The 23,339-nt window shown below is 61.6% G+C and overlaps 1 protein-coding gene across 2 annotated transcripts in view; it reads right to left on the bottom strand.

Annotated features, from left to right (window-relative positions):
- The window catches only part of ABCA2 (ATP binding cassette subfamily A member 2), a 90,286-nt gene that overhangs the window by 18,638 nt on the left and 48,309 nt on the right, over positions 1-23,339 (bottom strand). For both annotated transcript variants that reach the window (XM_075015082.1, XM_075015083.1), the window contains 18 exons: positions 22,984-23,080; positions 22,264-22,437; positions 22,082-22,184; positions 21,574-21,688; positions 19,137-19,327; positions 13,015-13,165; positions 12,109-12,313; positions 11,678-11,842; positions 10,359-10,539; positions 9,659-9,871; positions 8,920-9,116; positions 7,907-8,089; positions 5,677-5,861; positions 5,264-5,384; positions 4,220-4,510; positions 1,312-1,530; positions 978-1,080; positions 108-436 (listed from right to left, as the gene is read on the bottom strand). In XM_075015082.1, coding sequence (XP_074871183.1) covers positions 108-436; positions 978-1,080; positions 1,312-1,530; positions 4,220-4,510; positions 5,264-5,384; positions 5,677-5,861; positions 7,907-8,089; positions 8,920-9,116; positions 9,659-9,871; positions 10,359-10,539; positions 11,678-11,842; positions 12,109-12,313; positions 13,015-13,165; positions 19,137-19,327; positions 21,574-21,688; positions 22,082-22,184; positions 22,264-22,437; positions 22,984-23,080 — 3,223 coding nt within the window. The remainder of the gene's footprint in view (positions 1-107; positions 437-977; positions 1,081-1,311; positions 1,531-4,219; positions 4,511-5,263; positions 5,385-5,676; positions 5,862-7,906; positions 8,090-8,919; positions 9,117-9,658; positions 9,872-10,358; positions 10,540-11,677; positions 11,843-12,108; positions 12,314-13,014; positions 13,166-19,136; positions 19,328-21,573; positions 21,689-22,081; positions 22,185-22,263; positions 22,438-22,983; positions 23,081-23,339) is intronic.

The raw sequence follows: 23,339 nt of genomic DNA, 5'->3' as shown, positions 1-23,339 counted from the left end.
ATGCCAGAAACACAGGCGCTCACCCCCACGGCTGCCCTGGCCACGCGGGGAAGGTGTGGCTTGGCCAGAGGCTGTTTACCCACAGATGCCGCTGGGCCCTGCATTACCTCTGAGGACGGAGGGGTAGGTGGTGGAGTTCCAGGCGTGCACCATGTCGTCATCCATGGAGACGGGGTAGTCGGAGGGGGCAGGAGAGGGGGGCGGCGGCACGAAGTTGGAGAGGGGCAGGCCCTGGGTGAAGGAATCCACGCACATGGCGTCGAAGTACTTGGCCGCCAGCATCTTGGACTCGTTGCTGTTGAGGTTCAGGGTCTGCACCAGCTGGTCCAGGGTGCTGTTGAAGGCCGTCTTCAGCACGCAGGTGGCCCCCACTCCCGAGGGCAGGTGGAAGGTGCTGACCAGCTGCTGGGGGCTGGCGTCGGGCGACAGCTTTATGCTGGGGAGAAGGAGCCGAGGGAGACGGGCTCAGCGACCAGAGGACACTCCTCTGGGGCAGCCGTGCTCTCCAGGATGGGCCTGAGAAAGCCCTGGCTTGCCGGCTAGGCTCCAAGTGATTTGCCAGGTGGGGCTCAGCAGGGAGCCCTGTCACTGCAGTGCCACGGAGCCGGCACTCTGGCTCAGGGGGCCCAGGGGAGGGGATCAGGGGCCTCTCCCCGGAACGTCATTGGCCCAGGCTGGTAGCCACGGACAGGCCTTAACAGGCCACAGCTGGACACAGCATAGAACTTCTCCCAGGGCCGGCTGCCTGCGCGAGGCTGAGCACTGAGCCGGCCCTGCTGAGTACTGCGCCCGCGGTGGGGCCCTCCCCACAGCTGCACCTCCTTGGGGTGGGTAAGGAACGGGTCAGTGCCAGACAGAGCTCCGACCCTGCACTGCAAGCAGCGCCCCGGCTCTACAGCCTGGCAGCACACGCAAGCCAGGGCACTGGGGCCAGGCCGTGGCTGCGCTCCCAGGCCGGGCAGCGCCAGGCCTCTCACCGGTACTCCCGCCGCTCCTCGTTGGCGTAGGGGATGAAGTTGCCCTTGGGCTGGGTGTAGTTGTGATACTGGGATGGCGAGAGGATCAGAGGCGGCAGGTCGCCTGCGGGAACAAGAAGGGGCAGGCTGAGCAAGGTCCGGTCCCCACGTCGGGCCACCCCACAGTCCAGGAGCGCAGGGAGACTCCTGGATAGCCGGTCCCTGCTCCTGCCTGGGGCTGCTCCCGTAGCTGGAGCCAGAGACACTGGCCACATGCAGCACACGCAGGCCTGGCAGCAGCAACAGGCGGCACGGAGCCGGGCATGGGGGGTGGGGAAGGAGCACCCGCACCCACCTATTTCGGGCACCGAGAGCGCCACGGTCATGGCCACGCAGACGAAGAAGGCGGGCAGCAGGATCTGCGAGAACAGGGCCTTGGTGTTGCGCTTGGCGCAGTGGAAGCGTTTGATGATCAGCCCATGGAACTGGCGCAGTTTGAGCCAGGAGCCCTCCAGCTTAAAGCTGCCCTGTCCCACCAGGGCCTGGTCTGCAGTCTCGGCATCAGCCTCTTGGTCTGGAGCAGGGAGAGCAACGGTGGGCGGGGGGAGATGCGGGCAGGGGCTCAGCTCTCAGTCGCCGCACGACGTCTTGGGACTTGGCGCATGCACGACCGGGGCACACGAGCACGCGTGCAGCCAGCGAGGCAGGGCACGTTCCCCACGCAGCACGGGGCTCACGCTGGAAAGGGGGGCGGGACACCAGCCCCAGCACCGGCTGGCGCCTCTCGTGGACTGCGGTGCACGTGGCAAGGCAGAACCTCCAGCCAGCACAGGCCTTGGCAGGCCAGCAACGGGGGCCTGGCATCAGAAGCTGCTTTCTAAGTTCACATATCCTTTGTGCCAGCTGCTCCGGCAGGGTCAGCAGGTCACCGTAACTGGCCAGCATCCCCGAGCCCACCAGGGACTCGTAGGGCAGGGCAGAGCAGCAGCCCTGGGAGCACAGCAGCCTGGCAGGTGCCTTACTTCAGGTCTGTCACCGCCCTGCAGACACTGCCCTTCCAGGCAGAGCTCGCCCCAGCTCACACAGGCCAGGCACACCGCGCCAGGACCACAACCCCAGGCCACCTGCTTGAGCCATCTCTCTAGACCCCCCGGCACAAAGCCGTAGAGCAGGGGGAGCCTGCAGCCTTGGACGGGCCAGCTCAGCTCAGCTCAGCGGGCTCCAGCCAGGTGGAAGGCGCTGGTTTTATGCCATGCTGGCAGCTCCATTTTCACGGGAGGCAAAGGGGATTCTGCACCCTGGGTTCAACCTCTTGGTTTTGGAACCAGTCAGGACTCGGCGACCTGAGAGAGGGGGACCCTGCCCCACCAGCAGCACAATCCCTGCTGGCGTCATGACCGCTCTGTGCCTATCTGCCTTGGTCCCACCCATGGGGCTCAGGAGCCCCCACCCTCCAGCTCATCTGGGAGGGGAGAAGACACCAGGCTCCTCTTGAGAAAGCCTCCCTGACGGAGCCGCACCCAGCCCAGGCCAGCAGGGAGACATGAGGGACTTGGGAAGCTGTAGGGCTGGCCGGGAATTTCCCGCTGCCACCGCTTTCTGACAGAACAATTTTTCATGGTGAATAGCAACTGGTTTCCAGCCTGACGTGGGGATTGTGAAACGCCAGTGCAGAGCTGTGGCAGAGCTGTAGTTCAGGTGCCACAACACCAAAAGCAGATGAAGTGAAACAGGCACCAGCAGGCCGAACACCCACGCCACACAAGGCGCAGTTAACCTGTGGAACTCCCCGGGGTGGGATTGGGTAGGCCAACTTCTAAGTGAGTTAGAAAGAGACCCGGGGATAGGCCTGTTACTGATTAGTAGCCAAGACGGTTCAGGACATGACCTCCTGCTCGGAAGTCCTGCCCGAGGCTGGGAGGGGAAGACGGGACAGGATGCTCTCCGCCCTCCCCTGGAAGCTCTGGATTGCCAGAGACAGGACGCTGAGCAAGGTGGGCACAGCTTGGCCCAGTATGGCCGCTCTTAGGCCTCACGCCCCAGTTCTTTTCTATAGGCCAGGCTTCCCAGCCAGCCCTCGTTTCCCATGATGCACTGCCTTGAGCGCGCACGGGGCATTGTGGGAGATGCATGCGGAGCTGTAATGCCAGCACAGTGGGGCCCACGAGGCACCGCAGCCCCATTCGAGACCCAACATAGTTAGGGTTTCAATTTGCTGTTGAAAATCCAGCAATTCCCCCCTCACTGTTGCTGGCATTTGCCTGAGCTGCCGCCTCCCCTCCACCACGGCCGGAGCAGCTCTCGGCAGGAGCCGGCCAGTTGGGCTAGTGGCCCAGGCAGGGAGTGGGGTTCGAGTCCTGCGGAGGTCTCGGCTCAGGGGAGTCTGCGCTATGCTCCCTGCTCGCGCCTCCAGACATGCTCCTCAGGTACTGGGCAGCCACGACGCTCAGGGACGGGCTCCTGGGGCGGAGATAAAACACCAGTCCCCTGTGCTCGGTGCTAAGAGCCGTGAAATGAGCTCGAGCGGGGCTGTGACTCCAGCGGCGGCTGCTGGGTGACTGGTGTTTGGGGATTACGTTGCTATACCGGAATCCCCACGCCGGGGGAGACTCTGGGGGTCCTGGGAACACGTCACAGACCTCTGCACTGGGCAGCGCCCAGAGCTGCATGAGCTGCCCCCTGCCCCCGGGGCGAGCCTGGCTCATGCTGCCGGGGAGCAGAACAAAGCCATGAGACGGCGGCGGCAGGGCCCAGCCACCGGGAGCATTCGCCTGGGGCCCTGGCGGCTGGTGCGGAGGCTCGGTCGCTTGGGGAAGGAAAGGGGCCGAGCTGGCCAGGAGTAAACCAGCCGGAGCCAGGCCAAGGATGAGCACCAAGTGCAGCACTCCGGGGTACCCCCTCCCCAGCCAGAGCCTGAGGTGTTCCCAGCTGCAACCCTGGGAGACTGGTGCACCAACTCATGGCTTCCCCACGCAGGTGGGGTTGCACTCCCAGACTCCTAGCCACCTGCTGTAAGGCGGGGTCCCCGCACAGACAGCCAAGGCAGGCGCGTGCCCGACGGGCCCGGGGTGCATGGGTTGCACGTGCTGGAACAGAGCCCTGCCAGGCATCCCTGGTGTGTGTGTGGGGGCGGGCGGGGGAAGAAGCCAGGCGCTCAGCCCTAGCGGGATAGGTCTCTCAGAGCTGGCAGGAGCCCCCCACCTCCCCGTTCCAAGAAAGCCGAGCGCGGCACCGGGAGAGCGGCCCTGCGGCACATTACACACCTTGCAGACTGGCGTTCTCGGGGTCTTGTGGGTTATCGAACAATGGAGAGTAATCCCCATAGAACTCCGAATAAGTCCCACCTTCATCGCCCCGCACGGAGCCCACAGAGGAAGCTGAGCGCAGGGACGCCTGGGACTGGGCCAGGCTGGAGCAGGCCACCAGGTTGCTGAGCTTCCCCTCTGGCTTCTTGGGTACCTCCACATCAGAAAGGGGCTCCCCATTGGCCTCCGGCTTCGAGTCCGTCTTGGGAGCCGGCGGCTGCAGGGCGTCTTTCTTGGACTCTTTCATGTCTGGAAGGAGAAGGGAACCAATGGGGTCTGCCCAGCATGGCTGCGGGAGCAGCCATTCCGCTCATCCTCTGGGCTGGCTGGAATGCCTTCACCGGCCCCCCCAAACCTGGGCATGCCAGCAAAGGAAGGGGGCTCTTCCTTAATACCCTGCAACCCTCAGAGCACCAGGCAGGGCCCTGGCAGGAGCACCCAGCTCAGGGTTGGCCAGGAAGGACACTGATTTCCAGGGCACATCCAAAGAAAGCTCACACTGACGTACAAACCACAGCACCACAATGCGGCCACTGCTGGGGTGGAGCGTGGCAAGCGGCGTGAATCATCCCCACTCACATTGAAGAGGGCACCTCTGTCCCCGCCCCTGGCCGCAGGTATCCCTTCTGTTCACCCGAGGCCCGTGCAGTGCACACAGGAGTCAGGGTTACAGCTCAGCAGTGTGTATTAAACAGCAACAGCGGAAGCCGCTGATCACAGCTGCCAAAACATGACGCTGGTGTCTCTCGGTCCTGGCTTGGTGCGGTGTAACACGGGCGTCTCTACCACCTCCCTGCCCACCTCTGCCATTGCATCGCTACGCTGCCCTCACAGCCGCTTCGCACCCCTGCCCTGCTTGGAGGAGTCACTGCTGCGGGTCCCGACCAGACCCCACCAGCCACGCATTGGTGCTCTGCAAGGCCTGGCAATGTGAGGCCTCTAACCTGAACTCCCCACAAGCCAACCTCACCCACAAAAAACAGGCACACCCAGAGCCCTTACCAACATCACTGTTCTCCAGGGACAGATCCTCCTCAGAGACCTTGAGGAAGACCTCCTCCAGCGTGGTATCCATCAGCCCAAAGCTGGTCAGCTCCAGCTCCCCCAGGCTCTGCTCCAGGTGCTGCCAACGGGGGATTGTTCCAGGTGAGGAGAGGCAGGAGACCACAGCAAAGAGTCAACCAGCCACCCAGTGAGCACCCAATCCGAGTCCCGAGAGTGCTGAGTGCCTGCCCCCACCCCCAGGCCCTGCGGGCACCCCACAGCCCCAGCGAGCGCCCAGCCTGGCTCCTGCGGGCACCCCCACAGCCGGCAAAGACCAGAGCTGCGTTCTTGTAAAGCTCCTGCCAAGCCTCCTGATCCCACGTCCAGCCCAGCTGCACTCCCCTGTGCGGCCACCCCCGAAGGGCCGGTACCTGGAAGAGCCTCTCGAAGCAGCCTTTCTTGACGGCCTCGCTGGGCAGGATGTAGGAGAGCTCCGTGTTGGTGTCAGAGATCAGCAGGCAGGAGGCCACGTACTTCTTGATGAACTGGGTGACGCGGGGCTCAGAACAGGGGCTGGCGGAGGAGTGGGAGGGAGGGCTGTGCGTCTGCCCGGCATCTAGCACAGGGAGGGAGCAAAGGAGGAGGGGTCATGTCGCACACCCAGCTCTACCTGGGACAGGAGCCCTGGGGCTTTTCTTTCTGGCACCCCAGAGCGGACGCAGCTTTTCAGTTTTATTTTAAGGTCTCCACTTTCTGCAGTGACTCTCCCATAGCATTCGCAGCCCCAGGGAACCCTGCCCCGCACGCTCGGAGCAAACTGCCCAACGCCAGCCTGAAAAAGGAGGGCTTCCCTATCAACACTCCCAAAACGGGAGCAATATTACAGAGCTGCACCTGTCTCCTGTGGTCTCCCTTCTCTGCCAGGGCAAGCAGTGGCAACAACCTTCCACTGCTGACAGCCTGGGCTGGATTGAAACCAGCCCCCGGGAATCAAGGGCTCCATGCAGCATGTTACAGAACCCAGGGAGCAGATGCCAATCCCAGCTGGGCAGGGGGTTAGAAGGGTCTGAAGTGTGTGGGCAGATGAGCCCCAAGGCATTCCTGGCTCACACAGGAACCCCAGTGTCACTCTTCTTCAGACATCCCATTGTATGGCTTCTGGTGCCCGAGTCTGACCTTCCTCTGTGGGGTAGTTGGTCATCTCACAGGCTCTCTGTTTTGCACAGGGCTGGGGGGAAAGTCTGCCACTGGAATTTTTTTGCCCTCTGCACGGAAAGTTACGTTTGCAACTCAAAGTGATAGCTGCCCAGGAAAAGCGGCTCGGGGTAGCAGAAAGCCTGAGATACAGGCAGGAGGGTCAACAGCTTTAGAGAGAACCATTCCAAGCTTTGGCAGAAACCCCCAGAACTGTCAGAGTCAGAACTTTCTGCAGGTCGCTTTGCGACCAGCCCTAACTGGAAGGGATTTCCAGGGTACGTCTCACTTTCTCAACCCTTCCCCGCTAGAGCCTTTCCGCAGCTCAGGAACTGGCACCGGCTGGACTGACAGGCAGGAAGAACCAGGATCATCCCCCTCTCGGCTGCAGAGCAGCCAGGTCAGGTCGGAAGCATTTTGGGGCCAGGAAAAGAGTTCTCGGGCTCATCACTCAGGCACGTATGAAATTGCTTTACTCAGTAGTTGTCAGTTTCTCCTGCCCCGAGATGGAAACACTGGCTGCTTTGATGAATGGCCTGAAACAGCCAATCAATGTCCCTGTTGGATCATTACACACTTCTCAGTGTCCCGCTCCAATGAGATTGTAATAGCTTCCTAAAAGCAACAGGCCTCAGAGGTTCACCTCCGACAGCCCATGCCCTGTCCATGGGGATGAGCGGGGACTACTTTTCCTTCCCCCAAGCAGTGGAAGCACACAGGCACTGCAGAAGCTCCTGGGACACTGGAGATGAGACCCTCTGCTCACACACCCACACAGAACAGAGGGAAAACCCTTAAAGCCTCCACTGGAAAACAGCCAGCAGCAATGGGCCCCCTGGAACCAGTGTGGAAAACCAGCCACAGCTGGCGGGGAGCTCTTCCAAAGCTCAGCTCCTTACAAAACACTCATTCTCCCACACCAAACCTCTTCCAGGACCTTTCGTCAGGCGCTGCCTGGAATTTATAGCCCTGCAGAGGCGAACCAGGACCTCCGAGCCCCCAACCCTCAGGGCACATGCTGCCTTGCTCACGGGGCCAGCGACTACCGAATTGTTCATGCAAAGCTGTAGAGCGCCGGTAGGGAGTGAGGGCTTCACAGCTGGGCAGCTGACAGGAGAGGAGTCACCGATCTGTCTACTCCCTCTGGGCACCTGACCTTGACTGTGTAGGAAGACAGGACACTGGGCTGGGTGGCCCTGTGCCCTCCCCCAGTGCAGCCATTCACGTTCTGTGCACTCAGATCCCTGCTGTTGCCCTGAGCGCACCAAGGCACAGGGACGTCGATCAGAGTTCATCTGCTCCCACCGTGAGCAGGCCGCAACGGCAGAACCCTGCCGCTTCTCACAGTCGGGGAACTAGACTTTCAGGCCAGCCCTCTGGGGAGCAGCTCGGCCCCGCTCGCTGCAGCGGAGCTGGCCAGGGCAGAGTCCTGAGCCTGGGGTGGGGTTGGCGTGCACGGCAGCTGACCTGCGCAGGTCCTGGAGTCCGACTGCTTCTTCACCACCGTCAGCTTGTAGCCATCCCCGTAGGTGCTCCTCAGGAAGAGCGGGGAGCCGCAGCACTTGAGCTTGCCGTGGGAGATGACTGCAATGCGATCCCCAAGCAGGTCGGCTTCGTCCATGTGGTGCGTGGAGAGCAGGATGGTCCTTCCTGCAGGCCAGGGACAAGCATCGGGGGTGGGGGTGGGTGAGTGAGTGAGGGACGTGCTGTGAGTCAGCCCCCAGGGACAGCACAGCACCGGCTGCAGGAGATACCGTACGCCCTGCCGGGCAGCCACCGCAGACAGACAACAGCCTACTCTGCCTCCAAGCCCTGCATCTCCGGCGCTGGGTGCTTGGCCCAGGGGGGCGGCCTTACAATCCCTGCAGCTCAGGTGGGGAGACAGAGGCAAACAGAGACCAGGGAGGGATTTGCCCCAGATCACCCACTGCAAGAGTGAGCGGAGGCAGGACTAGAACCTGGGCATCCCGATTGCCAGCCCTGCGCTACAGCCCCTCCTTGCTGGGCCTAGCCCAGCTGGGACAACAAGGGGCTTTATTTGGTGCTCCGTCACAGCCAGTCCCTTCTCTAAAATCCAGGCCTGTCTCTCCTCCTCCTTCCAGGGGCAGGTTGCAGCCTATCAGCCAGGGCAGAGGGGTCTCAGTGCATGGAATGGACTGACAGGGACCAGAGCCGCTACAGGCTGAACCTCTCTCATCCAGCACCCTCGGGACCTGACCGCTGCTGGATGAGAGAATTTACCAGGCCACAGGAGGTCAGTATTGCCTAGCACATTTCCAGCACTCCCACTGCTTACCGACGACGTCTAGGGGTAAATCACAGCTAAACAGCCCAGGACACCGAGAGCCAGGGCTGGTGGCTGGAAAAACTTTATAGGACTGCAGGAAACTCAGCTGCGCCCCCCCATAAGTGATCGTCCGGCCAACGACGACCACGCCGGCTTACAGAGGTTCAACCTGCACCAGGCTCTGGCTGCTCACCGGGCTTGTACTTGAGGATCAGGTCCCAAATAGCCCGACGTGCATACGGGTCAACGCCAGCAGTGGGCTCGTCCAGGATAACAGCCCGGGACCCACCCACGAAGGCAATGGCCACCGACAGCTTCCTCTTCATCCCTCCCGACAGCGTCTGCACCAGGGAGTGCCGCTTGTTGGACAGCTCCAGGTCTTCGATCATCCTGGGGACAGAGCAGCAGCCTGGTCTCACATCCACCCTCTCCCGGCTCCTGCAGGGACGACGCTGGGGAGGAGCACGCGCACCGCGCAGGACCGGAGCTCAGAGGTAACAGCCACTGAGCGAGTGGGGCTGTTCACACCTCCCAGAGCTGCCCCTTCAGCTCGCTGCAGACTCAGACCCAGCCGCCTGCACCCAGAGCGAGATTTGCCCTGCAGGCACAAGGGTGGAAAAAATACCCTTCCAAACCACACAGCAGCTTTCCCCACCCAAGCCCCGAGTTCCAATAGCTGCTGAGGGTCTGGGATGCCGGACCAGAGACTCCGTAAGGGGGCCTGGCCCAGATCTTGCCAGCCAACACGCATGGCCCCTCCAGGTGTGCCCTGGGGCCCCCATCACTAGCTACTCTGAACATCTTTGGCCGATTCTGCTCCAAGGGGTGGACTCTGGGGCCAGCCGCACAGAGCACCGGTGGAAGTCCCCGAGCCCTGCCAGGCCAGGCCGGTCAGCGCCTTGAGGGGAGGCGGGGGCCGGGCTGGTCCCTACTTGTCCATCTCCTTGCGGATCTGCTCCTCCGCCATGCTCTTGAGCTGCGAGTAGAACCAGAGGTGTTCCTCCACCGTCAGCTTGTCGAAGAGCACGTTGTGCTGGGGGCACATGCCCAGGTTCTTCCGGATCTCGTCCATCTCCGTCCGGATGTCGTGGCCGTAGATGGTGGCAGAGCCCGAGGTGGGGGGGAAGAGGCCGGTCAGGATGGACCTGGGAAGAAACTCGGCAGCGTTAGCACCTCCCGCTGGCCGCCCAGGGATCTGGCGAGCGCCTTGCAGGGCGTCAGTGCCGCCAGGGCCAGAGAGCGCGTGCACCTGCCTGTGACTGCGACAGCCTGTGGGGCCCTCCCAAACCTGCCCCCGCCCCCACTCCGGGCATCGCCTCCCTCCACATGCCCCCCCGCCTGCACTGAGCACACCCCGTCTCCTTCAGACCCCGACCGGCTATGCCCCCACACCCGCTGCCCGCCCAGGGCACTGCCAGGCGCTGCCTGCCTCTCCCCTGCTGAAAGGGCCCAGCGCTGGCAGCGCTGCCAGGCCGGGGGCGTGCGGCACACGCATCGGCGAGGCTAGAGGCTGGCAGGCCAGGCTAAGCCTCCAGTGCCTGTGGTTGCGCAGCCTTGTCAGCACCAGAGGTGAGCAGCAGCCTGGGCCTGAGACACCCCACAGCCACCCCCTCGCCAGCGCCCACAGCTCACATGGTGGTGGTCTTGCCGGCCCCATTGTGCCCCAGGAAGGACACCACTTGGTTCTCGTAGAGGTTCAGGCTCAGCTTGTTCAGCGCCAGCTTCTTGTCGGTCTTGTAGACCTTGGTGAGCTTGTCCACGCACACGACGAGGGGCAGATGGGTCGGCTCCTCCTCAATGCCCCGCGGCTCCTCTAAAACGGGAGCGGGAGGAGGTGGGCAGCTGCCCGGGGAGCGCGGGAGAGGTGGGCAGCGGGGAGAGGGCTGCAGGGTGCTGCCACGCGGGCCAGGGTGGCTCAGTTACAGGGCAGAGGGGCGAACGCCAGGCCAGAGCTGCAGGCAGATGCCCAGCCCCGAGCTGGTGGCTCGGGAGAAGACAGTCAGGGGCCAGCCAGGCACAGCCTCCCCCAGCCCTGCACGCTGATCTGGCAGGGGAGGTGCTCACTTGGGGCCCCAGGGCTCGAGGTGCCCCCCGTCCTCCACCCCCGCCACTCAGCACAGAGACAAAGGAAACTGCTGGGAGGGAGGGAGGGGATGGACAAAACAGCCATGGCAAGGACCTGGGGGCTCCCGCCAGAACCACTGCGCTCAGCCCCACGGCTCTCAGCTCCGACCCCACCCTGGGTCCCCTACCTTGCGCCATGACCCCCACCAAACACAATCGCACCTGCGCTGCCCCCGTCCTCTGCCTCATCCCCCCAGGACCCCCCGCACCACCTCCCCTTCTCCTCCACCCAGTCCCCCTGTGCCATGACCCCCATACACAATCCCACCTGCGCCGCCCCCCGTCCTCTGCCTCATCCCCCCAGGCCCCCCCGCTTCTCCTCCACCCAGTCCCCCTGCACCGCCCCCTCCCCCAGTCCTCCTGGTCCACATGACTCTGACATCATCCCCATCCGCCCCCCTCCCCAGTATCCCGTCCCCCCTTCACGCTCCTCCCCAGAGAGCGGACCAACCGAACTGACAAAGAGCTCCCCCAGCCCTGCCCCACCCCTACCCAGCGGGGCCGGGAGCTCTTTGGGGCAGGGGCTGCTCGTGCTCCCCCAGCACAGCCCCTCCGTCCTGCCCCAGTGGCGTAACCCCCGTCTGGTACCCAGCGGCACTTGGGGCGAAGCCACAGCAGCTGTGCGGCTACTGCTGGCCGAGGGGCTGGCCCAGACTGTCCGGTCGAGCATCTCCCCCGTCCCGCACCTCCTCCTCTGGCACCTTCTGCTGGCGGCGCTCAGGCAGCCGAGCGCCAGGGCCCAAGGGGGCCCCTCCAAGAGGCCTGATGCCCTGGGGAACCTGCAGCACAGGGCCGAGCGCCTCTGCGCGAGGAAGAGGGTCTCGTACCCAGCCGCCTGTTCTCCATGGCGCAGGCCTGATCCTCCTCCATGACGCTGAGGCGGGTGGTTCTAGACCAGGGCCAGCTCCACTCCCAGGTTTCGAGGCGCCCGTTCCCGAGCCAATAGGATTTCTGGAAGGGGAAGTGCCAGGGCCGGGGCAGCCCGTACATGCCTGCAGAGGGAAGCGGCCGTCAGTTGCGTTCCGGGGCCGGTGAGGAAGGCCCCGGTGTGGTGGCCACCTGGGCCTTGCCCCAGGAAGCAGGCATGGTACACAGTCCCATGCAAGGGACACTCCACTTGGCCCAGCCGGGCACCACGCGCTGACCTCCCCCCAGCATTCACAGCCAGACCCAGGAGGCTATTGACAGGCCCTCCCGCCCCACAAGGGGGCCCTCTGCACCCATCCCCCTGGGGCTGCAGGGGGCACCCGGCCCGTACCTGGGTGCACGGCCTCGATGTACCACGTCAGCACGCCGTAAACCACGGCGTCCACCATCAGCATCATCATGGAGAGCAGCAGGTTGAAGTCGTCCCCCTCCACAGGCGACTGGCTGAAGGTGTGCCACTGGATGCCCACGCCGGCCACCTCATAGAGCGCAAAGTACTTGGAGCCCAGGCCGAAGGCCGTGGTCGACATGAGGGACTGAGCGCGGGAGAGGAGGGAGAGTCAAACCCCGTGCGGCAGCCCCGGCTGGTGCCGGGGAGCTGGAGGCCCTTGGAGCGAGGGGGGAGCCACGGCAGGTCCGGATGCAGGGAAGGGGGAATGGGGCAGCCCCACTGTGAGCAGGGGCCAGCTGCTGCCCTGCCTAGCACCATGGCAGGGAGCAGACCCGCAGCTCGCCTTGGTCACAGGAGGCAGCTGGGCAGGGCCAGGCTCCCTCCCAGCCTGCACGCCAGGTGGCAGGTGCTCACTGGCACACGCTTCTGCAGGGAAGCGGCTCCCTGCCCCCACAGCCGCACAGGGAGGCCTCAAGACCCCTCTGTTGTCGAACCCCCAAGCCCAGCAGGGCTCCGGCCAAGGAGATAGGTGTAGGGCTGGCATGGGGTGCCATGCACGCTTCAGTACCTCCAGCCCTATCCTGCTGCAGGCCACCCAGTCCTGGGGGCTGCAGCAGTCCCCCACTCCTCAGCTGGGAGGCCTGACTCCACCAGCGACAGGGCTGGAGGCACGGCCAGGGTCACCCTCCTGCCTGCATCTTGGGCAAAGAGCAGGAAGCAGCCCCCTCCCCGGCCCCCAGCCTGCAAAGACAATGGGACAGGAGCCGCAGGCCAGTGACTGGGCCCCGTCTCTGTGCCTGGAGAGGTTGGGCTCAGGGGTCCCTGCCGGCTGCGCCCAGTACTCACGGCGATGCACTTCTCAAAGGCCGTGATCCTGTCGTGGGCCACTTCCTCCCGGATGGCCACGTACATGTAGGGGACGTAGCTCAGGAAGTAGATGATGCCCCCACAGGCAGAGGCCAGCTTGGCCTTGGAATAGAGCACGGAGACCAGGAAACTGCGGGGCAGAGAGTGGGACAGCCTCAGGCACCCCAGCCCCATCCCTCCCCCCGAGAAAAAGGGGTTCCTGCCCCCCATGCTTTATAGAACCCCAGGGCTGGAAGGGAGCTCAGCAGGTCAGAGTCCAGCCCCCTGCCCAAAGCAGCATCAACCCCAACTAAATCACCCCAGCCAGGGCTTCACCACCCTCCCGGGGAAGTAGCTTTTCCTAACATCCAACCTCCCCCTCCCCCTCTGTAACATCAGACCGTTGCTCCTTGTTCTGCCACCCATCACTACTGTTAACAGTTTCTCTCCATCCTCTTCAGAGCTCCCTGTCAGGAAGTTGACGGCTGCTATTAAATCACCCCTCAGTCTTCTCTGCTGTAAACTAAATAATGCCAAATCTCCTCATAGGTCATGTGTTCCAGCCCCTTAGTCCTTTTTGTTGCTCTCCGCTGGACCCACATCCTTTCTACATGGGGGTCAGGGGCGCAGAACTGGACACAATATGAAGGCCAGGGCTCTAACAGAGTTTAAAAAAAGAGCTCGGTAAACATTTGGAGGTTAGGTCCATAGATGGCTGTTAGCAAGGGGTACGGTGCGGTGCCCCCAGCCTTTTGTCAAAGGCGGGAGATGGATGGCAGGAGACAAATCACTTGATCATCATCTTCAGTTCACCTCCTCTGGGGCACCTGGCACTGGCCACTGTCGGCAGACAGGATACTGGGCTGGATGGACCTTTGGTCTGACCCAGTATGGCCGTTCTTATGCAATAGAACAGATGTGGCCTCACCAGTGCCAAGTAGAGGGGAACATCCACTTCCCTCGATCTTCTGGAAATGCTTCTCCTAAGGCAGCCCAACACGCCGGTAGCCTTCTTGGCTACAAGGGCAGACTGACTCTTTCCCAGCTTCTCATCCACTGTAATCCCAGGTCTCTTCCTGCTGCACTGCTACTTAGCCAGTTGGTCCCCAGCCTGTAACAGTGCTTGGGATTCTGCCATCCCAAGAGTGGGACTCTGCCCTTGTCCTTGTTGAACCTCATCCGATTTCTTTTGGCCCAGTCCTCCAACCCATCTAGGTCGCTCTGGACCTTATCCCCACCCCTCAAATTCTCTACCAGTCTCCCTAGCTTCATGTCATCTGCAAATCTGCTGAGTGTGCAATCCACCCCTCATGCAGGTCACGAATAAAGATGTTGAACATTAGAACCGATCCTTGGGGCACAACCAGACATTGAGCCATTGATCGCTACCTTTTGGGTCCAACCATCTAGCCAGCTTTCTATCCACCTTACAGTCCATGTATCCAATCCTTACTTCCTTAGCTTACGGGCAAGAATGTTGTGGGAAACTGTATCAAAAGCTTTGCTGAAGTCAAGGTATATCACATCCACTGACTTCCACATGTTCAGAGCCAGCTACTCATCGTAGAAGCTAATCAGATGGCTCAGGCAGAACTTGCCCTTGGTGAATCCATGTTGGCTACTCTTGATCGCTTTCCCCTCTTCCAAGTCCTCCAGAATGGATTCCTTGAGGATTCCCTCCATAATTTTCCCAGGTACTGAGGTGAGGCTGACCGGTCTATAGTTCCCTGGATTGTCCCTTCCTTTTTCAAGCACGGGCACGACATTTGCCTTTTTCCAGTCATCCAGGAACTCTCCCGATCTCAATGAGTTTTCAAAGATAACGGCCAAGGGCTCTGCAATGACATCTCCCACTTGCCTTGGTTCTGTTCGATGCCTTAAATCCAGACCCATGGATTTGTGTGCATTTAGTTTTTCTAGGTAGCTCCTAACCTGTTCCTTCCCCACCGAGGGCTGCCCACGTCCTGGCGATACTGCAGCTTGTCTGCGAGCATGCAGTCCTGCAGACAGGCCATGGCCGATTGCCTAATGAGGACTTGGACAGGTGACCTCCTCACATGCAGGCTCCATCTTGGAGCATACAGTTACACAAAGAGCAATGCAATTCTCTCCACAGGGGAAAGGTTTAAAGGGACCCGGGGGTTCCTCCATCTTTGTCTCAGGCCTGCCTTGGAAACTGCCTGACACAAGTTAAGGAAGACTGAGAACTTTACTGGAGGCCCAGGTCAGGATAAGATCATTTCTGACCTGAAGATTTCACCTGATAGGAAGGCAGCTGGCTAGGGCCAGGCCGCACCAGTAACTAGGTCTCTAGTGGAACAGAAGAGAACACTACACAAAGAAGAAGAGGAGGAGGAGGAAGTTACTCACCATGTGCAGTAACAAGGGTTCTTCAAGATGTGTCCCCAGGGGTGCTCCACTCTGGGTGTCTGAGTCCTTGCACCGGCGCTCTGAGATTCTTCTAGAGCTGTGGCTTCCCATGCGGCGCATGTGCGGTAGCACCTCCTCGTGCTCTCTGGCACGCACGGCACAAGCCCCTCTGTTCCTTCTCTACCCAAGCAACTAGAGCAGGACACTCCAAAGCAGGGGAAGGAGGAAGGGAAGTGGAACCCCCTGCCATCGTTACTGCACAAGGTGAGCAACCTCCTTTTCTTCGAGTGACATCTCCATGGCTGCTCCACTCTGGGTGACTGCAAAGCAGTAGTTGCACTTGGGAGGTGGGTTTGGACCTCTGGAACTATATTATTGGGGTGTATTAGGAGGACCATTTCCAGCAGATCTTGGGAAGTTATTACTCCCCTCTATTCAGCACTGGCAAGGCCACATCTGGAGTATTGTGTCCAGTTCTGGGCCCCTCAGTTTAAAAAGGATGTGGATGCACTGGAGAGGGTTCAGCGGAGGGCAACGAAAATGATGAAGGGGCTGGCACACAAGACCTATGAGGAGAGGCTGAGAGAAAAGAGTGAGGGGTGATTTGATAGCAGCTTTCAGCTTCCTGAACGGGGAGCTCTAAAGAGGATGGAGAGAGACTGTTCTCAGTGGTGTCAGATGGCAGAACAAGGAGCAACGGTCTGAAGTGAGATGGGGAGGAGCAGGTTGGATATTAGGAAAACCTACTTCACCAGGCGGGTGGTGAAGCACTGGAATGCGTTGCCCAGAGAGGTGATGGAATCTCCATCCCTAGAAATGTTTAAGTCCTGCTTGACAAAGTCCTGGCCGGGATGATTTAGGTGGGGTTGATCCTGCTTTGGGCAGGGGGCTGGACTCAGCTGCCTGGAGGTCCCTTCCAGCCCTAGGGTTCTATGATTCTACAGCAGATAGAACTGCTTAACCCACTTGAATGGCGGAAGCAATGGAAGACGAGAGAGCATAGTGCTGTGAAAACGTATTACTGGAAGACCACGTGGCCTCCGCAGTCAGGGGCATGTTCTTGAGGAAGACGGTAGCGGAGGACACAGCCGGATAGAATGGGCAGTGACAGCACCCAGAAGCTCCCTTCAATGAAGCGCATAACAAGTCAGAGTCCAGGTGGAGATCCACCTGGACAGCCATTGAGATGAAACAGGCAGACCCTTGGACCACTCTGTGAAGGACAAGAGCCGCGTAGGGAGACTTGTGCCAAGGCCTCGTGCAGCCAATGAAGAAAGGCCACACCCACCGAATGGCCAGGAGCGTTCCACCCCGCATGCGTGGGGTCGGAGAGCAGTTTTGGGATGGGTTTGCCGATGTTCACCGGAGAGGGAACCTGAGGAAAAGGGTGAGGAGTGACCCTCTCCTTGGTAAACACGGTAGAAGGATGTTCAGCCCTGAGAGCAGCAAGCTCCTTGTCCTTCCTGGCAGGGGCAATGGCAACTAAAAACAAGACCATCATCGACAGATGGAGCCAGGAACACATCACTGCGGTGCAAAGTGTGGTTTCATGAGGGCCTTGAGCACATAATTAAAGGTCCCAGATAGGGACTAGAGGTTGTACTGTTGGGAGGGTGTTTTGCAGATCCATCAGAAAACGTTTGGTGATGGGATGGGCCAGGAAGGAAGTCTCACGCTCTGCCTGGTGGAACGCTGCAGCGTGCACTCAGACAGCGCTGAGGGCAAGGCCTGACTCCCACAGGCGTGTCAGGTCATTGAGGAAGACGGGAAGGGGCCCGGTGTGAGGTGGCACAGGACAGTCAGCGCACAACCCCTGAGAGAACGGCTTCCGCTTTTAGAGGCAGGGCTTGCATGTGGCCTCCCATCTGCTGTTAACGAGAAGCTTCTTCACCCTGCTCATTGCACGTGATTTTGGCATTCTGGAACCACACCCAGAGACGCAGCTCGAGCAGATCGGGGTGATGAGTGCAGCTGAAGTTCTGAGATAGAAGGTTGCAGCGAGGGCAGGAGGACATGGAGTCGTTACTGACATCCGATACAGGTAAGGACACCAAGCTTGTCTTGGCCACACCAGGGCTATCAGGATGAGGCAAGCCTGGCCCAGTCCGACCTTGAGCAGGAGCTTGTGAATCAAGGGGAAGGGGAAGAAACGCGCAGAGAAGGGGCACGTCCCACTTGATGGGGAAGGCGTCCCCACGGGAGTGTCTCCCCAGACCTGCTCTGGAGCAATACTGGTGACACTTTGATGACTTGGGTCACAAACAGGTCCATGGGATAGAGATGGGGGCGCCAGTGGCACCGGAGACCCTTAGTGGGGAGAGCTGAGCAGCGACAGGCCCAGTGCTGTGTGTACTCTTGGCAGCCAACCTTCGCAGTGCTGTTTGGACACCATGCTGCATTGTGGTGCCGGGGGCTTTGCCAAAGCAGTGTCCTGGCGCCATTTTAGTGCTGCACAGGAGTGGGGCGGTGCCTTGGCCCTGGACTTGCACAGTGCTGAGTCCAGTGCCTGATGCGAGCAGCGTGGAGACTTGGAGTGGTGCCACTTGGGCTCCAGGTCCGGGACAAAGGGGGGGCGGGGGGGTCTTGGAAGACCTCTTATGGCCTGGGGTAGAGGCAGCCGAAGCCAGTGGTGGCTCAGTTCTAAGAGCCCCCTCTTCAGTGGGGCCAGCACAGATGCAGCTGAGGGCACCATGGCAGATTTTCCCGCTGGCGCAGCCTGTGAAGCTGGCACTAGAGGCCAAGAACATGCCAAAGGGTCCACAGCTGCAGGTGGGGAGCCAACCAAGACAGAGGGACAAGAAGAGTCCGCCCCCTTAGTCTCCCTTGCCAACTCCTCAGTGGAAGGCTGCTCTGGGGCTGGTGGTTGGAGGAACTTTTCATATACATAAGTTATGAGCTTGTTGGCTTGGTCCCTCCTGGTCCTCGCTGTGAGGCTGGAGCAATGGAGAGCAGAACTGGGTCTGGCGGCCCTCACCTGAGCACCTAATGCAGGAAGCATGGCCATCAGAGACCGGCATGGCTTCCCTGGACGCTGTGCATCGCTTGAAGCCCAGCCTGGCAATGATACAGCAACTAATCCTAACACTAACTAAACTCTTCTTTTGTTATTTAAGCTTTAAACAGGAAGAAACACTTGGATAAGGGTAAACAACGTCCAACTAGCTAATGAACGTTCTTTGTCTTCCGGCTCAGTCTGCAGTCGAGGAAGGTAAAGAAGGAACTGAGGGGCCCATGCTGTGCGCCAAATTGCACAAGGATGCACTACTGCGCACGCAAGCGTGGGAAACCTGGCTACAGAAGAACCTCTGAGCATCGGCACGAGGCTGCACCGACACCCGGAGAGGAGCACCCACCCGGACGCTACTCGAAGGAGAAATAGCTCAGCCCTTGTCCTTGGATCTGGAAACTCATTCTGATCTGACCATGCTCCATAACCACTGAAATCCTACTGCTATGCTTACCAAAAGCTCTTTTTTTTTTTTTTTTTTTAAAATAATCCAGCCCAGCATCCTACCTGGGGAGGGCAACCACTGGGTGGATCTGCCCTTCGTTGGCATAGGGGCTTACCTAACGAGCCCTCCCTGTGCCAGTCTTCCCCACAGGAAGAGATATGGATGTATTCGGAGCCGTGGTTAAACAGCGTCTGCATTGCGCCGCGGGGTGGGTGACACGCGGTAATGCCAGCTCTGTGCCTTGGCTGAGGGAGACCACAGGACCTGGCTCGGCAGGACAGGGCGGCAGGGGACACTCACCAGAACATGATGGTGGCCACGGCATAGATGGCGAGGAAGAGCCAGATGATGAAGACGTCGCTGTGCATCAGGACCTTGCCGTACTTGAGGATGGCTGTGAGCGCTGTGACGGAGATGGAGAGCTGGACAAAGCCAGTGATGAACCAGGCCACCCAGTGCACAGCGTTGTTCAGGCCCATCATCTTCATCACCTGCAAGACACGGAGCCGCATGAGCGCGTGGCCCCCTGGGGCAGTTCCTGCCCTGCTGGCAGGGTACCCTCAAGGGACATGGGCAATAAGGCCACAGAGACCAGGCTCAATGAGCCACATGTGGCTAGTGCCTGGCGTGCTGGACACCAAGGGCCTAGGGAACGCTTAGTCCTGGCTTGAGAGCAGCGGACTGGCCTAGACGACCTCTCACGGTCCCTTCCAGTCACACGTCTATGGCCCCCGGGGCGAAGTGGGATTTTTGGTGATGCTTCCATGAAGACTGTATGTGCCTCGGGTTCCCTGGTGTGCTGCACTGTTACCTGGGAGCGGGAGAGGGCTGTTTGCCCTCCGACTGGGAAAGACAGATATGGTGTCACTTGGCAGCCTGGCTCCTTATGAATGGAGCCTCCGATGTGACAATGGCAAAATCGCATTGCCTGGCCGCTGACACCTGACAGCCAAGCACCCAGGGAGACGCAGGGGGCTGAGCCCTATCGCTCCAGCTGGCTGGAGGCGGCTGCTAGCAGCGAGACGACAGCTGCCAAAGGAAAGCAGAGCACGCTAGAACAAGGGGCTCATCCCAGCCTGGCTGGGCACCAGGCTGAGCAGAACTGACAATTCCTTCCCCTTCACCTCTGCGTACCCGCGACTTCCCCGCCACGTTCAGCTAACGAAGCAGCACGACTGCTGTGACCTCGTGGGTGGGCCCCTGCACGTGCTGGCTGAGGCACGTAGATCGCCAGGGTGCGCAAGTCTCCGGCGGGAGCTCAGTCTCGGGAGGTGGTGAAGCAGCGTGGCCTCCCCCCAGAGGAAGAGTGAGGCCCCTAGGGAGCCTGGTGTGCCAAGGGGATTCCCCGGAGACCCTCCCAAAGCTGGAGACACAGCACTGACCCTGTGGATCTGACACCCCCCGCAAAAGGGAGGCCGTAGGTCCGGAAAGCACCCGGCTCAGGGAACGTGCAGAGCTCTCTGCTCCTCTGCAGCCAAGGGTCCTGCCTGGTGTCAGCTCAGCCCCCGCACGAGGAGAGGCAGAGAACGCCACAGCCACCGTGGGAGAGAAACGCCACCTGCTTCTTGCTCAGCCGCCTAAGCCCAGCTGTCCCTGTGGCCCAGGCAAGGTGCAGCTTGCGCATATTGGCTGCAGCTGCAGGACACCAGACCCCGCATGTCTCTGGCTCTCCAGCCACACAGCCTGTGCTGCTGCCGCACATGGTCTGCCAGAGTCCTGCCAAGACCCCAGGCGCTCAGCAATGCCTGCCCCTGAGTGCCAGCTGAGCAGCACTGCCCCACAGCCAGGTGGGCGAGGTTCCGGGCACATTCCTGTCCGGCAGCGCATCCGCAGGACTGCGTGAGCCAGCAGCACTGGCGGTAACAGCAAGCTAGCCCGGTGCCCACGCTGCTGCTTGGAAGCGGCCTGTGGGGTCCCACTTGGACACTCGCCCAGCGGCAGGAAGCTCAGGCTGGCATTTTTCTGCTGCATCCACCTTGCCAGCGGGGAAGGGGCAGCCCTCTCTGGAAGCCTGCCATGCCCAACCTGGCAAGGGCAGGCTGGTTTCCCCTCACCGGGAGCAAGCCCCAGCCACTTCCTCATGCTCTGTTAGCTGCCAGCGCCCTGCTGCTCCTGCGGGCAGGTGCCAGGAGGGAAGCAGCGGCTGCCAAGGACCAAGTGCTGCAGCTCTCCGGGAGCAGATGGGACCCGAGGCGCGTGAGGCAGAGGCGATGGCATCCTTTCCTGTCCCAGTCCCAGAGCCGGAACACTCCCCACAGCACAGAGCTGCTCCTGAGGGCTGGCCAGCTTGGGGCATGGGTCACTGCTGCCCTGGGGCACCTCCTGTTCACTCCCACGGGGGAGGGCAGCTAACGCCACGCGCTGGTGGTTAGCCAGGAACTAGAGAGCCCGTCGGTTAGGGCGGGGGGTGGGGGGGACGACAACCCCTCCCCAGCTCCCATGGGTGCCACTGGGGGTGCTGGGGCCCATGTCTCCCAGGCTCTGCTTTGCAGCACGCACGCAGCCCCAGGCCTACCCTTGTTTTACACCATAAACGGATCTGCCCCCAAATTTACACCAGGGGCAGAACCAGGCCCTGGGGCTTTCCCTGTAACCCTTCAGTTGGACGTCCACTACCCTCCTCATGGGTGAAAGTGGCCTACCAGGGCCCTGTCGCATGGGCTCCCGCACAGCCGCACGTCGCCCCGGGGCCAGGGTACGGGGCCAGCGAGGTCGGAGAGGCACTTCCTGGGCCCACCTCTTTCAGCCGATGCTCCTTCTCCGCCACAATGTGCTGGATCATCATGGCCACCGAGTAGACCCAGGAGATCACCATGCACAGGGGCATCATGTGCTCGATGACGAACAGGAAACTGGGGAGAGAGCAGCAAAGCAGCAGTTTCCCTGGGGCGCTGCACTGTTACCTGGGAGCGGGAGAGGGCCGTTTGCCCTGGGCCATCCTGTGCTGGCGGGAAGGGCAGGGAGCAGAACAGGAGCCCATGGAATCTGCGCCAGCTTTCCTGAGCCCGCCACAGGGCCAGAACGTCCGGCAGACGAGCTCTGGCCTCGGGCCGGGGCCTTGTCCCCACGTCACGCCTGTGCCCACCACCCTGCTGGGACCTCGCTAGGTACCGCCCGCCCCGCCCGGCCCCCACCCACCCCTCTCACCACCACGCGAGCTGCAAGCTGGGAAGCCAGCTCCAGCATTGCCTGCCGGGCCCAGGCTTTCAGGCCAGCACGCGCCACCGGCCCCGGGCTGCACTCACTCATCCCTGGTGTAACACGGATAGGGGAACATCTGCACATAGTTGCCGGGCTCCACCACGTCGTGGCCCACGAAGGTGTTGATTATGGCTCGTTCCATCATGTCTGAGGGGAGGGAGGAGAGCCCAGCTCAGTGCGGGGCCGGGGCAGTGCCGGGCCAGAGAGGAGGCCGCCGGCCGCTCACCTTGGATCCACACGAAGCCGTAGAGGAAGTAGAAGCGCCCGCCCGTGTTGGGGCCCGGGCGCCAGTACGCCCGGCGGATCTCGTTGGTCTTCTCGGTGAAGCTGGAGTTCTGCCGGATCTTGTACATCACGTGGGGGGGCAGGGAGCCGTCCTTGTTGGTCTGGAAGATGACGCCTGAGGGAGAGCACAGGGTGCTGGAGGGGGCAGCCGGCGCTGGGGCTCAGGCAAGGCACTCCCCCTCCTCTGGCACCCGCGAGCGCAGCCCCCTGCCCAGGGCGCTCCCCAGAGATCTCCGTGATCCTCAGGCCACCAACCAGTGGGCGCTCCCTGCTCCTGGCACACCTGTAATCGCCCTAGCTCGCCCCCTCCCATGCATGCTGTCAGCGCTACCCCAGTGCGGCCAACCTAGGGGAGGGACCAGCCTGGGCCTCACAGGGCTGGGCACTGGCCCCAAAGCCACTCCCAGAAGCAGCTCCAACGGAAGCAGGAATGGCAGCAAAGCAGGTGCCCAGAAGCCAGGGCCAAGTGTGGAGGGGCCTGTCTGTGCTCAGGCGGGAGCCCCTGAAGCGCTGGGCCCAGAGGCCAGGGCAGCTGGCTGGCCCCAGGGCTTGCAGCTCAGCTTGCTGGGGAACAGAACAGGTGTGCGCCAGGCCGGGCACAGCCACGTGTGGCCTGGCGAGGGGTGCAGGAGGGGCCGTGCGAGGGGGGCAGGGCACATACTGGCGAACACAGTGACGTTGTCCTGGTAGGCCTGGTTCAGCGTGTAGTTCACAATGCTCTCCTCGTCGGGGAAGCCCTTGAAGATGTCCACACTGACCTGGCGGGAGGGAAAGGCCCCGTCAGACGTGGACCCACGGGCGGCTCCCCACTTCTCTGGCTGCCCCACAGGGGCTCTCCAGGCCACAGTCCGGTGTCCCATGGCCCCTCGCAGGCAGCTGCAGTGCCTCAGGGCGAGGGAGAGGACAGGGAAGAGGAAGCCTTTGTCCAAGCACTGCCAGCCACAGCAGCACTGCCCCTGGGACCAGCGTGCAGCCCCTCCAAGCATCCAGCTGCTGTTCCCATGGGACAGGGCTCCC

Source organism: Carettochelys insculpta, chromosome 21 (assembly GCF_033958435.1).
Source record: "Carettochelys insculpta isolate YL-2023 chromosome 21, ASM3395843v1, whole genome shotgun sequence".
Lineage (NCBI taxonomy): Eukaryota > Metazoa > Chordata > Testudines > Carettochelyidae > Carettochelys > Carettochelys insculpta.
Note: the sequence above shows the minus strand (reverse complement) of the source record. Positions and strands in the feature narration are given on the sequence as shown.